Below are 15,352 nucleotides of genomic sequence, written 5' to 3'. Positions count from 1 at the left end.
GAAACAATCGTGCACATTTCGGGTAATGTCGAAGCAAGACAGGGAACATTCAGAAAACCAATTCAAACCAATGAAGGGGAAAAGGGTTTATTGTCATATTTTCAGTCTGAAAATGTCTTATCTCTACTACCAAAAATGAATTTGGTGTGGTCTGTGTCATTCATTAAATTGGAGAACCTGGAGAAAACCCACCCAAGCCCAGGGGGTACATGCGAACTCCACAGAGTCAGGATCAACTTGGAATCAAACTCTCAACCCCAGACATGTTGGGCCGACGCACCAACACTATTATATTTATGGGAGTTAAACTAAAAATGTTTGGATATCTATGTATATCTCTTCATTATTAGCTATGCGTTCATTAATTCATTTTATGAACCACTTTATTCTCGCTAGGGTTGCGGGGGGTGCTGGAGCCCATCCCAGCTGACTTCAGGCCAGGGGCAGGGAACACCCTGTATCGGTAACCAGCCGATCGCAGGGCACAAGCAGGCAGACAACCATTAACCCTCACTTCCATACCTAGGGGCAATTTAGGTCGTCCAATCAGCCTACCATGCATGTTTTTGGAATGTGGGAGGAAACCGGAGTACCCGGAGACCATGCAGGCCTGGGGAGAACATGCAAACTCCACACAGATGGATCGACTTGGATTTGAACCCAGAACCCCAGAGCTGTGAGCCCGATATGCTAACCACTCAGGCCGCCGGGCTGCCATTAATAACTAATGTATTCCAATTGTGTAGAACCTGCCAAGAATATAATATGAACTCAAGTGAGTTTATTGTGTGGGATAATTTAGAAATTATGTTTTTCCTCATATTTTATTTCACATCTAAGAAGAAAACATTGAAGACTTTCATATTTGGAATTTGTCCGGATGCGGCTTCTTTTACATTTCAAACACATTCGGGAATTAATATTGCAAGATTAAGAAATGTAAAATGCTGTGGTGAGAATTTTTATTCTCGGAACTAACTTTAGATTGATAGATAAACAGAAAAGTTCCAAACTATATTATACGACAATATCGTACCAATACTTTTTTGTATTGATTAGTTTTTTCATTCCACGCGTCGTTCCTAGACGTATGATTGTGCACCAAAAATGAATAAATCTTATCACTCCACCTCTTGCTCAGTCTCTTTGTGCACTAAGTCTTTCTGGATGAGGGGGTGGGAAACCTCATAGCATGAATCATTAAAAGATCTGAAGAGGAAAATAGATCACTGCAGATGCACCTGCAAATATAACAGTGTGCACGAAAAGAAGAGAGAGTGGGACTCTTCTCAGAAGAGTAGCCTTCTGACTTGTTTTTAACAGTATCTTTTTTTGTTGTTGTTGTTAATTTGCTGCAGGGGGTGAATGGCTCAGTTCACTGTAGCTTTATTTGACTCCTGATTGGATTTTTTCCCCATCGTTTACTCGGTGAACAATAGTTCTTCCAAATTCATAGTGCTTTCTATAAAAGACATCAAAGGTGCCACTCTGTGGGAGTATGTAATGGGTTCGTTGCAGGAGTAAATGCATTTTTATTTTATTTTTTTGCACATATTGCATCCTTGAGGCAAATTGCATTGTACATCTGTCCCAACTTTCATTAGAGCGAAATGCCGAAAACATTCTAGAGTTATCATCAGCCAGCTGTATGGCACACAGAGACAGTCGTGACCATCCGGATTCACAATCATACCATCACCAGCGGGAATCGAGCCCACGCCTGCCCTCTACAATATCAAGCTGCTACTTTGAGATTGCTTAAATATTTCTGCTCAACATTTAATAGCTCTCCAAGTGGGCATTTTGAGAACAGGGGTTACATTACCAGTCATGGTCCGCCCTTTGGCTTTGGATGTGAAGGGGGTGGACCTTTTGTAATTATTTCCTCCATCTTTGTGGTTCAACAGATACTTGATTTATACTTTGATGTGAATCGTGGTCATTAGATTTTGCTGTAATTAGAACGGTGTTAACTCCATCTATAATGACAAAACATTATGGTCAGTGTGACCACTCAAAAATGTCAAATGTGACCAACTGTCTAGACTCTAGAGCAGGCATGGTCAAACTACGGCCCGTGAGGCCTTTTAATCCGGCCTCCCGACATTGTCCAAATAATGTTTTTATTTTATTTATTTACTTTTCCAAGATGGCGCGTCACGGCAGTAGCTCGGTCCACTCTTATTTGTTTTTCGTGCTTTTCAGCCCCTCTATCTTTTTTTAAATGGCATTTTAATATTTCTTAATACATTCCTTTTGACTTGACTTTGTACTTTATACTTTTTTACTTTAATGATGAGTGATGAATATGGTAATACTTTGGTCCTTTTTTTTCTGTTTATGTTTTTTATGTACTGTTAACGGATGCACTTTTTTAGATGTATCGTATCTTGTGCTGACCCGGCCCATCTGTCAAATTTTAAAAGTCAATGTGGCCCCCAGGCCGAAAAGTTTGCCCACCCTTGCTCTAGATCCATAAAAAGGGGGAAACGAAAGGGTTAAAAAGTATTTTTTTATTCATTATTATAGTACATTACATTGAACATTTGTGTTGTGTTTATAGAGCAGCGACAAGACAGTTACAGTTCTGATCGAGGCTGACTGTTTTTATATGGAGCCTCAAAATCATCTCTGCATCTTCCAAGTCTTCATATATTTGAATGATGCTAAACCTTTTTTATATAAGAAATTAAAACAAAGCAGTGATATTGCAGCTGCAACACCTTTACTTCCTAAGACAACTTAATTGCTGCTGAGTGTCATCTATTAAAACCTTTGACTAGGGTTGGGATTGCAACACTGCTTTATTATCAAGAAGAAAAGAAACGTCAGCCATGTTTCTTGGAGCTTATTATCCTTTGTGTGACAGACTTGTAATTTGATGCAAACTAGTTCAGGGGCCATGTAGAAACCTCAAAGTACCAGTTGATTTTATAACAATGTAGTCTGTGCCATGTTTACTTGATTTTTTTTTCACAAGTAAATGTGTCTTAGGTCATTTTGCTGCATCTCATTTCCCTCTTGGTAGTTCTGATGTGGTCATGTGAAAGCTGTATCTCTATCGATCGCAGTAAAAATTGCCTCCAGACTTGAATGTGGCACTGAACCAGTAGCACATATCATTGTTCTGTATTGATTACATTTTCTACCCTACACAACCATTCTGTGCTTGTTTATTCATGCTCTCTAGTGTGTTGTCAGAGGAAAGCAGTTACTGGTTGGACACACTGGATGAGCACGTGAGAGCAGATTGTGAGAACCCACAGGTCCCCTGGGCAATATAAAGATATTCATTCCCGGTTGTAAGTAATTAGCTGCTAGGGATTGTAAACATGAGCGTAATAAATAATAATAATAGGATTTTTGGTCAAAATAACGCTTTTCCGGTGCATCGCTATCTAAGAATTATTTACTGATGCTTCTTATGCATTTTTATTTTTTTTACTAATAAACACATACATTCAGCTCAAACTGATTGCAGTTTCTCGTGAATTGTCTTGATTTCCACTCACAAATGACCACCCTTGATACATTAGCATAACAAAAGAAGATTTGGAAATAAATAGTATTGCTATCCTACAAAAGTACTATATTGTATCTCATTTTTCATTACATGATGAAACCAGACCATTATCAAAAAACCTTTGGGTTAGTCTCATCTCATCTCATTTTCTGAACAGTTTCATCCTCACTAGCGTCACAGGGGTTGCTGGGGTCTATCCCTGCCAACTTCCGGCCAGAGGCGGGGGAAACACCCAGAACTGGTGGCCAGCCAATCACAGGTCACAAGGAGACAAACAACCATTCACGCTCACACTCATATATATGGGCATTTCAGAGTGTCCAATCAGCCTATTATGCATGTTTTTGGAATGTGGGAGCAAACCGGAGTACCCAGAAAAAAAACAACACAGTCCCAGGGAGAACATGGAAACTCCACACAGGTGGGCCGACCTGGATTTGAACCCCAGAGCTGTGAGGCCGACGCGCCGGGCCGCCCCATTGGGTTGGTATTTAGCACAAATTCATAACTGAAAAACATTTGGGTGTAATATATCATGCTGGTAGAGTTTCAATTGTTTTGTTCATTACGTGAAGAAAAGGGACATTTGAAATATATATATAGTCCAGCCTAATTTGATCACAAAGTTCACCCAAAATAATTGACATGTAATTGGGTTTTGTATCCAGTAAACAATAACTGATTTTAACTTATTTAGAGTCACATTTTGTTCACTACTCTCTTTTTATTTAAGAAGGTCGCTTTTTATTTTCATATATTGCCATGTTTTTTTGGCATGAACATTAATGATTTGTCGGATCATTCATCCCGACAGGGATTATGTGATTCACTTCTACTCTATCCTCTTCCCATTCCCAAAATTTTCATTTTAAAGTGCTCTGTACAATGTAGAACACTTTAAGGGTTCCCAATCGGCTGTCAAGCATTTTAGGCATTCAAGTACTCAAGTCAAGGAAAAATATTGGTTCAGTTCATCCTTCCAAAAATTGGCTAAATGGGTTTGACTTAAGAAGTATGAAAGTGATGTTAAAACCATTTGACAGTGCTGGAGCATTAGAGCTTGTTATTGAGATCTGTACACACTTGGATTCACAAATGTTATTGAACAGTTTTTCATCAGTGATCTGTGAGTCAGCTCAGGTTTTTAAACACATCTTGTTCCAGTTTGAGTCTCACTTTTCAATGTGAACTTGAAAAAGGGCTTAAAGACAGCCCATAGTTTTAGTTACTAGGTGATTTCACAATTAAAAATAATTTTAATTTATGTTTAATTTGGTTTATCACAAAGACTAACAACGATAAAATGGCACAGTCACACAAAACTGCTTAAGTTTTGAATCATTCTGATCTTCTCTGCTTATGCAGGTTGTCTCTAAGGACGTACTGTGGCTTGGCCAAAACCATGAACAGAAATAACGGTATGGATAATGGATCGATGAAATTTTGAAAGATGGCTTATTCTCATACCCATGGGTTTACGCCAATGTGCAATATTTTATGCATTCTTTTTGTTTAGTACACTTTGGATGCAAACCACTATCTTTTCTTATCATCCGATTTGGGTTTTTAGTGTATGTTTTATTCTGGCATTTGTTCTTTTGTACATCACACAAGGATATTAACAGTCATTTATTAAGTGAGGGATGCTGCCTGGAGCCTAAGGAGTTAAGACAGAAAGTAACACAATTACCACATTCACATATTCACCCATATAAGTACAGTTTGCAATTATTCCAAGACTATGTTGCTTATACTGTAACTGTACTTTTGCCTGAGATCAAGATCAATTCCGACTCATTGGATGTGTGAATGTGAATGGATTTCCCTTTAATGTACATGGCCTACGCATGGGTCTAGCAACCAGCTCAATTTGTAGCCGAGCTTTTTGCCCTCAGTAAACTGGAATAGATTGCTGCTCCCTGCAACCCCTGGATAAGTGGCATGATAAATGGATGGTTGAATTATTGTAACACGCATTGTACAGAGATAAAGATGGCAGCTCTGGTAAGCACGTAACACTGATTTGGGTAGTTTTGGAAGATAATATGATTTTATTTTCTTTAAAGAAAGTTGGATTATTCTGAAAACATTTCAACATGGCAGGTTTTTTTGTCCGCCTCTTCACTTCTACCGTTCTCCCCTTGTTAAACAAATAATCCACATTTGTCTTGCCAAAATATGCCTGTTGTCTTTCCAGTTTGCTTGTATTGTCTTCTCTTGTTTCTTTGGACAACATTTGAGTCCCCCGCTGTTTGCCATGAAGACCAAAATCCATGTCAGTGTGCATCTGCATCGTTTTTATATTCAATAGCATTTGTTGAACATGGGTAGATTAAGATGATATACTGGTGCAGCTGGAATAATAATAGAAAATATCTTCTATTGACATACCACGTGGTGTATATGATTTTTTTTCACACCGCAAAATTAACTGCCCCGTCTTATTATCGTCAACAAATGAACCTGGCACAGCTCACTCTGAGTATAACACCATATATTATTAGTAGTATATTATATCAAGGTTGTGAGACCCTCTTGTAAATATACATATATGCAAGACTTCATTTTTCTTCCTTTTAATATGGTATCGTCTCAAAGAAAAAAAAATCCTCTTTTATATATATATATATATATATATGTATGTATGTATGTGTATGTATATATATATATATATATATATATATATATATATATATATATATATATATATATATATATATATATATATATATATATATATATATATATATATATATATATATATATATATATATATATATATATATATATATATATATATATATATATATATATATATATATATATATATATATATATATATATATATATATATATATATATATATATATATATATATATATATATATATATATATATATATATATATATATATATATATATATATATATATATATATATATATATATATATATATATATATATATATATATAGTCTCTTTTTATTACACCATTGTTGCATTATAACCAATCACAACTTGTAAAAACATCCAATTTATCCACACTTTAGTAATAGGTGGAAGGGTTGTAAAGCAAGTAGTGAAGTAGACAACATACGCCCAGTGTGAGCCCATAGCAGTGTTTGGGAAAATGTGAGTCCCCTGAGAGACCATCTGAGCTCAATTACCAGGAGAATATTGTTGCAAAGGGATGCTGAAAGGAAACAGCATCGATCTGTCACAAATTGACAGTGAGAGCGGGAGCTCAGTTGAGAAGGTGCAGAAAGGGGGATGGAATGAAAAACTCATTTGCTGGATTTTTCTAATGACATCTAAATGTAAATTAATAAAAAGCACAAAAAACTGTTAAAAAAATAATGATTATAGCTGAATCAAAGCTATTGGCGTCAGCGATTTAGATAGCCATGGATGCTGTTTTTTTCCCCATATCCTGTCCATAACAAGTAAAATAAACCTAATAAAAAAGTGCTTTTATCAAGATATCCTCAGCCATAACTTGTGGGTATCAAATCTAAAAAAAAACATATCACTACGCCTGCCCCTCTCCTATTGGATGTGTCTGTGACATCCGCGCAGCAACACTCTGAAAATAGAACCATTTTCTCTTTCGAGGCCCAATCCCTCCATGCAAAGTCACTCAAGTCTTACTGCTCCATCCAAAATGGATGCCAATGCTCAGGAACGTGGAGAAGAAGACTTCCTCCCACCTGCGCCGTGAATGGTTTGCTAGCAGCAATGTACACTGGACTTCCGATAGTGTGAAATGGCTCTGGGAATAAACAGGCTTAGCATAGAATGAAAACGAAAATGTAATTTATGTAGTTTTTGAAAATTAAATGTACCCATTTATTTCCTGGACTTGAATCTATTGTCTTTTTAGATTTTTTAGGCCCCAACACAAGTAAAATTGGACTTAAAATGTCTAAATTTGTGACCAGATGAGAATGTGATGTCGCTCTTCAAAATGAATGATTTTGTTAGAAAATATAAGTGATGGCAAATCAGTCAGGCCTAGCATCCGAGACCCCTTTCAAAATGCAATTAATTACAAGATTAGATCTGCAGGATTCATTTTGATATGACAGCAGCTACTGTGTCAGCAGAAGTATAATCAAGAATTTTTGTGGAGACAGCCCCTGTAGATTGGAAATGATTACCCAGCTGCATATTTTCTAGCCAACATACATTTCCTGCAAGAAACCCCAAAAAATGATTGAATTACATCTTGTATTTTGTGTGATGGACTTTAATTTGTCAAGAAGAGTTAGTCAAAGAGTCATTTATTGAGTTATTATTATTTGCTTGTTCTCAGCCAGGGATTTTTTTTTTTTAAATTTCAGGATGTTCACATTTTAATTTAAACTGCAAATGCTGTATCATTTGTATTGTAAAATTTTAACAACCCATTCTTTGCACTTAAGACAAACATACCAGTTTACATACACTTTTTTAGTAAAGTGAAAAAACTGATCTTTGACAACATCCAAAACGCTCCCGCGTTCATATACAGTGCAGCCTATTGAAAATATTAGGTGAAACTTCATGTTAACTGTGCAACCTAATGATCTAATATTTTTACGATATGAGCAGTAAGGTACAACTAGACTAGCGTCCAAATAATTTTCTTATCCAAAAAACCACTCGCACACAAAAAAAAAAACCTCATTTACGGACAATTTGGAGAGTTCATTTAGAATACTAAAGGATTTTAGGGAGGATTTGGGAGGAAGTAACCAAAGAAAACCCATGCTGATGTTGAAAATATCCTACATTATGTTGTGCTTCTTTAGGTCCTAATGAGATATATGGTTAATCATTAGTGTTTGAAGTATAATCATTAGTAAGAATCAAATCATGCACCGAATGCCTGAGTACTTAGAGAAAACCACGCACCCATGGGAAGAACAAGTAAGCACTAAACTCCCAGGCCAGAGCCTGGATACAAATTTGCAGCACCTGAATATTAATATGTTTATCAGTCAGTCCAAAATTCATCATACTAAAATCTAATCAAAAATATGTTGGTGCATACTCGTTGATTGGTCAGGATGAACCACAACAAATTAAAAATAGAAAATGTGTGTGAACCAACACAGTGTTTGTGTTTAGTTGTAATTAAATGTTGATGTTATAACGCTGAGGTTTTTCCTGCAATTTCCCAATGACAAGTAGGGACTTTACCAAAGTCAGTGGCAATAGGCTCCCGCAATGGCATGAGTACAATTACCACAGTTAAAACCATGGCTGGATGGCTACTGGCCAATGCAAATATATTTAGTTTAGTTAAAGCTAGAAAGGTATAAGTAGAAAAGGTCAAAAGAGGCCATTCAATTAATACAACAATATAGTTAATGGAGCATTTAAGCATCTATTTGAAATGGCTATTGTCATAAACTAGTAGCCAAATCCTCTCTCCAGAGTGAATTTGTTTAAAATGTAGACATAATACAAATTCTGCAATGATCAGTTAAGTGTCCTTGCTCATTGAGAGGGGTACAGAAAAAGAAATCTATTGGATGGCAAGGCCAACACCACCAGGGGCCAACAGACAATGGGTGACTTGAGAGGGGTGAGGCCCTTGCCCGCCTCCTAACATTAATGTTACATGCCAGCCAAGAGACTGGGAACTGAGAGAGTCCAAGGCTCTGTCATTTTGTACCTTTACTGACACTGAAAATATAAATACATGACGGAACATTGATATCTTTCTTGTGAGTCTTTTTTACTTTCCTTTCAAAGATGGATAAACATGCACAATTGACATGAGTTCATATGTAACACGTAAATTTTAACTTTTTTAAAATCTTTCTCTCTCTCTCTCTCTCTCTCTCTCTCTCTCTCTCTCTCTCTCTCTCTCTCTCTCTCTCTCTCTCTCTCTCTCTCTCTCTCTCTCTCTTTCTCTCTCTCTCGCTCTCTCTCTCTCTCTCTCTCTCTCTCTCTCTCTCTCTCTCTCTCTCTCTCTCTCTCTCTCTCTCTCTCTCTCTCTCTCTCTCTCTCTTTCTCTCAATTCATTTTCCATTCCCCTGATCCTTCCAAGATGTATTGGGGGTGTTGGAGTTCTGCTGATGATATGCCACACACCTGTGCTCCGTAATGCAAAAACACAACCAGGGTCGCTGCACTATTTATTTTACCTGCATTTAAACATTGTCACTCTTTTGTTTATTCATTTCAGTATTTAGTTTTTGTGTTTCGAAAAGGTAAATTTATTTACATTGCACTTTTCGACCTTTCAATGGCATTTGGGGACTGAAAACGAGTTATTTCTTCCCATTAATATACACAAGAAACATTAAAGAAGATGGTTACCATGATACCACCTCATTAGCAAACTAATGATGCAGAATCAGGAGTAACTGAAAGTTCACTTTCATGCTCAAGGATACAGTGGAGGAGAAATAGAGAATTTAGAGATTAAATCCACCATCATTTCACAACTCGAGCCGAGTTGTCATGAGTCTGTTTAATCCGGGGGGAACATCAGCCTAGGGCTGAATTTGAACATTTTCATCTCACCCAGAGAATTAAACAAATCTTACATTAAAAATTGGATATGTAAAAATGAAAGGCTTTAAGTTTGCATTGCTTTGATTATGTTTGCATCAAATGTATGCACAGTACGTATTTATTGAACTTGCCAAAGGTTGCATTTTTTCCAATTTCATTAATAAGGCATATGCAGACTATTCTTTCACACAATGTCCTACCATGCCTTAAAAGTATGTAAGTACTGTAAGTATCAAAAATAGTCAAATTGTTAAGAGAATGTACCTATTGTAAATTGCCTGTTTTCATGTAAACTCATCTTGGGCTTGTCAATACATGCAAAGTGTATTGCTTCATCTCATTTTCTGAACCACTTTATCCTCATTAGGCAATTTAGAGTGTCCAATCAAACTTACTGTTTTTGGATAGTGGGAGGAAACTGAAGTAGTCGGCGAAAACCCACGCAGGCCCAGAGAGAACATACAAACTCCACACATTTGGACGTGACCTATATTTGAACCCAGGACCCCAGAGCTGTGAGGCCCGACACGCTAACCACTCACTTCACCGGCACGACGTCTTATAATAGAATGATCGATAATTTAACATACATCATGTTTTGATTTTAACCTTGTAATTGTTCAATTTGAATCTCATTATATTCACATAGATTTTTCTCTCGGAATATTACATTGTAGGACTTCTTGCAATTTCCCGAGGCACACCTGACCATTGCTCACAGGGTTATATACTATTCTCGTAAATTAGTTAATTATGAAATTGAGAGTGTGATTTTAAACTAATGTTAGCATCAGTGTAAAGATTTAAAGATCTGGCCATCCATATTTTAAAATGTGTAAATACATAAGATAATTACTCTTAGTGTTGTTTATGCTTATTTATTCCTGTAGCTCAGTCATATTTAACTCTGGCTTACAGTACAGTAACAGCATTTTTTTGTTTTACATGTTTGGAAATTATGAATAATCGTTCAGGTTTTCTTTTACCCAGATATTGATATTTTATCAGGGTGATATTTTGCCACCACCTAGCGGACATTCTTTGTGAGTAATTTTTAACAGTGAGTGTGCCTATTGATTTATTGGTGTTTGAAAATATAAAACTTTGCAATTACATGATTAGTTTTATTTTTTTAATTCAGCTATTACAGATGGTATTTTGGGAAAGAGAAAAAGAGGTGTAGGGGGGGAGAAAGATGTGATTTCATATACAAACACTCAGATTGCAGATCTGTTTTAAAATCAATCAAGGAAAGAACAACAAAGAGCTCAACACTGGCTTCTGTGTCATTCATAAAATCTTGATAAAATTAACAATGTAAAATTGTTTGGAAAAAAACTATTTTAAGTTCATACAGAACATCATACTAATTGTAGAAGATCCACACCAAAATGTTCAAATAAATGTGAATATTTATTCAGGTGGCTGGTAGCCAGATTTAACAATATAACAACGATTTTGCACTTAATATTGCCTTATTTTCTCGACCCATAGTCCTAGATAGTTGAAACACCGTGTACTCATGTATTCATCTGAGAGTACAAAATAAGAAAAAGAAAAAACATTAAGACACACAATGTCAGCATGTGCCTTATTTAAGTTTGACCTACAGAGAAAGAGATCAATCCAAGTCTCATGAAGGATTTGTCTCTCTTGCCTAATGCAATCTAATTAAATGAGATTGATATACCAATTGCAAATGAGTATTGCTTTGAGCACCTTATGCTCCAAACTTTTGTTTTGATTGGACATGTAATTAAATGTCAAATAAGAATAACAATAATAATAAGAATGACACTAAGACGAGGTCACACACAAATATATATATATATATATATATATATATATATATATATATATATATATATATATATATATATATATATATATATATATATATATATATATATATATATATATATATATATATATATATATATATATATATATATATATATATATATATATTTATTTTTATTTTTATTTTTATTTATTTTTTTGCTGGCCTGACAAATATAGTCAGTGTCCTATTGTTGAAGGATTTATTTCCCCATTCATTCATTTTAGGAACCGCTTATTCTCACAATGGTTGTGTAGGTGCTAGAGCCTACATCTGCTGACTCTGGGCACCAGACAGGGGACACCCTGAATTGGTGGCCTGATCAATACCAGGACATAAGGAGACGGACAGCCATTCACGCTCACACTCATAACTAGGGGCAATTTTGAGAATTGAACCAGCCTACACTCTATGTTTTTTGGGAGGCCAGAGTACCAGAATACCCAAAGATATCCCGCGCAAACCCGCGAACTCTGAGACTAAGTGAATGTGAGGAAATCCCGACAGGGTAATCCATTCTTAATCCACATGGCTCAGTAATCTCCACCGTAAACTGGATCTTTGGGATTCCACAGGATTAGAGAACGCCCGTGTAAATAAGATGTCCATTTCTAGTCTGGACACTCCATGATGGAAGATGTACCAGCAGACTGAAGGACAATTTTCCACTTCAAAATAGAAAACATGGGGCAGGCACAGCAAACAGAGAATGCAGAAGAAATTGATGTTAAAGCGCTGCAAGATATGTATAAAAAATTTGTCACAGAGTGCCCAAGTGGGGTACTATTTCTACATGAATTCAAGCGTTTCTTTGGCGTGGACCCAACAGGTGAAGCATCGGATTACGCTGAGAACATGTTTCGAGCATTTGACAGTAATGGGGTGAGACATTTTGAATTAATACAGAATGATGTTTCATGTCTGCACTAAATGGTCTTAATCCACTTCTTTCCTTTTAGGACAACACCATTGATTTTCTTGAATTTGTGGCAGCACTGAATCTCGTTTTTCGAGGTGATATGGAGCACAAATTGCGCTGGTCATTCAAAGTGTATGACAAAGACAGCAATGGCTATGTGGACAAAGACGAGCTCCGGTCAATCATCAATGTAAGTTCAACTCGAAGTCATGTTACTTATTTAAGCATTATATACTGTAATGGGAATTAAATATTATCAAAAATGTTCAAGATTAACATAAATAAATGAAAGTAAAAAGTCCTTATGTCTGAAAATGTTTGAATCCCTTTGGTAATGAAGAGTGAAACCAGTTGGTGTCCATTAGTGTGTTCGTCCAATGACCCATTAGGTCAATAGTGGAAACAGAGGCAGAAATGTGACAAACAACTCGTGGAGTTTAATAAACACAGCGCTATGTTGCTGTCATTTGATATAAACAATGTTATTATCACATTGAGAGTGCTTCAGAGGTGGGGAGGCAGACTTTATATAGCCGTTGGAGATGTGGATGGTTTGCCGCCCTCAGCAGTTGCAAATGATAAGGAGGATTTTACCATGAGACACGCTCAGAAGCTGAGTTGAAATCTGAATAGAAAGTCCTTGAACTGGACATTCTTATGTCTTCACATGCCCCCTTCTGGAACTATGTTGTAGACACATTTTCTGGAATTTACCAATTTAAAAAAAGGCAATGATTCATATCTATTCCCATATTTCTTAACCTACCACCAATGCATGCATTTAGTTTGAGTAAAAACTCTTTGTGTTTTCATTTTTAGAAATAATTATATATTTGTTTTAAATCAATACTTTGAAAATAGTTCTGATTTTGATATTTAAATCACAATTTCTTCATTTCCATCCAGAGCATTTACTGTGTCAACAAAGGCACAAAACCAGACACAAGCCAGCCCCATTTAACTGTAGACGATGCTGTGGAACGAATACTGAAGGCAGTTGATACCGATGGGGATGGTAAGTATTCATCACACTTCTTATGTATAAAATCATTAAGGGCTCATGAAGACAGAGGATAATCTCTCAATGCTTTTCTAACTTTCTGTTTTTCGTTCTACAGGTTATATCAATATGGAAGAGTTCATCAAAGGTGCACAGCAGGACCCTTGGGTCCTCAGCATGTTGAAGTTGAATGTAAATCCTTCGCTATGGGTTCTTGAACAAAGGAGAAAGAGTGCACACTTTTAACTCTGAAGTGGGACAAGTAAACATTTGAGGCCTTTATAAAATTATTATGACATTCAAACATATTCCAATTTGACGGTGGAAGAGAGACGTGCATGCAGACAACCAACCCAATAGCGAGGACAGTTTATACTATAATCTAATAGTAAACTTATTCTCTATTGTGACTACAACAAGGGCGGTCCAGAGGAAGAGTGGTTAGCGCGTCAGGCTCACAAATTTCCTCATTATGATTGCTGAATTTATACAGTATTTACTTATAGTATTATAGAGTACTTCCTGTTCAAATACGAGGATAGGTACTAGGTAATGTTTTGCAATCAAGGCACTCTAGATGGACGAAGGGGAGATGTGCAGCTAATGAGTTTACTTTAAATATTATATTAAGCTCTCATAGTAGATCAATTATTTTATTGTTTATAATGCTAATTGAAGTTTGTCAGATTCAATTGTGTTATGTATGTTAATTGCTTTCAACAATATGTATAATAGGTAAAGTGTTTCTCTGTTTTGACTCTGTATATTGGAGTGCCAAATTAAATCTGATATCACCAGCAAAACTTTACTAAATGGATCTTAATTAGTAAATAGATTAGAAAAATGTATAATTTTAATATGTTTAATCTTTTGTTTTTCGAAAGGAAAGTAACCACGGCAAATAGTATACATATTTTAACAAATACTTTAAATATATATTTTACATTACAAAATAACATCAAAAAAGGAGACATTAAGTTTTATTTATTCATTTTTATATTTTTAAAAGTGCATTTTTATGAAAAGACAAACTGGAAAAAAAGAGAATATCAGATTTTTTGGTTTACAAAAACCTTTTATTGAATCTTAATCTAAAAAGTGGGAAAGGCACATTTTACATACATTTTATATACATTAATAATTTGGATTCTGAATATTGTTATGAGGGGCGACCCGGTGGGGCGAGTACGTAGTTAGCGTGTCAGCCGCACAACTCTGATGGTCCAGGGTTCAAGTCCAGGTCGGTCCACCTGTGTATAGTTTACATAATGAATGTTGTGTGGGTTTCCTCTGGGTACTCTGATTTCATCCCACATTCCAAAACATGCATGGTAGGCTGATTGCCCCTAGGTATGAGTGTTAGTGTGCATGGTTGTCCATCTGTCTCCTTGTGCCCCGCGACTGGCTGGCCACCAATTCAGGGTGTGAATTGGGATATGCTCCAGCACCCCCTGCGACCCTAATGAGGATAAAGTGGTTCATAAAATGAGATGAGATTATTATTTATTGATTATTTATTTGAGCACATCATGGTGAAGATTTAAATCTCATCATACTTGTATAA

The 15,352-nt window shown here is 36.1% G+C and overlaps 1 protein-coding gene across 1 annotated transcript; it reads left to right on the top strand.

The window, feature by feature from the left end:
• The first annotated feature begins 12,422 nt into the window (after positions 1-12,422).
• Positions 12,423-14,626, top strand: guca1b (guanylate cyclase activator 1B). The gene is made up of 4 exons (XM_077713339.1): positions 12,423-12,751; positions 12,829-12,978; positions 13,695-13,803; positions 13,907-14,626. The coding sequence occupies exons 1-4, from the start codon at positions 12,554-12,556 to the stop codon at positions 14,032-14,034; spliced, it is 585 nt and encodes a 194-aa protein (XP_077569465.1). The 5' UTR covers positions 12,423-12,553; the 3' UTR covers positions 14,035-14,626.
• The last annotated feature ends 726 nt before the right edge of the window (positions 14,627-15,352 follow it).

This window comes from Stigmatopora nigra, chromosome 3, assembly GCF_051989575.1.
Source record: "Stigmatopora nigra isolate UIUO_SnigA chromosome 3, RoL_Snig_1.1, whole genome shotgun sequence".
NCBI lineage: Eukaryota > Metazoa > Chordata > Actinopteri > Syngnathiformes > Syngnathidae > Stigmatopora > Stigmatopora nigra.
This window is presented reverse-complemented; position numbering and strand designations above follow the sequence as displayed.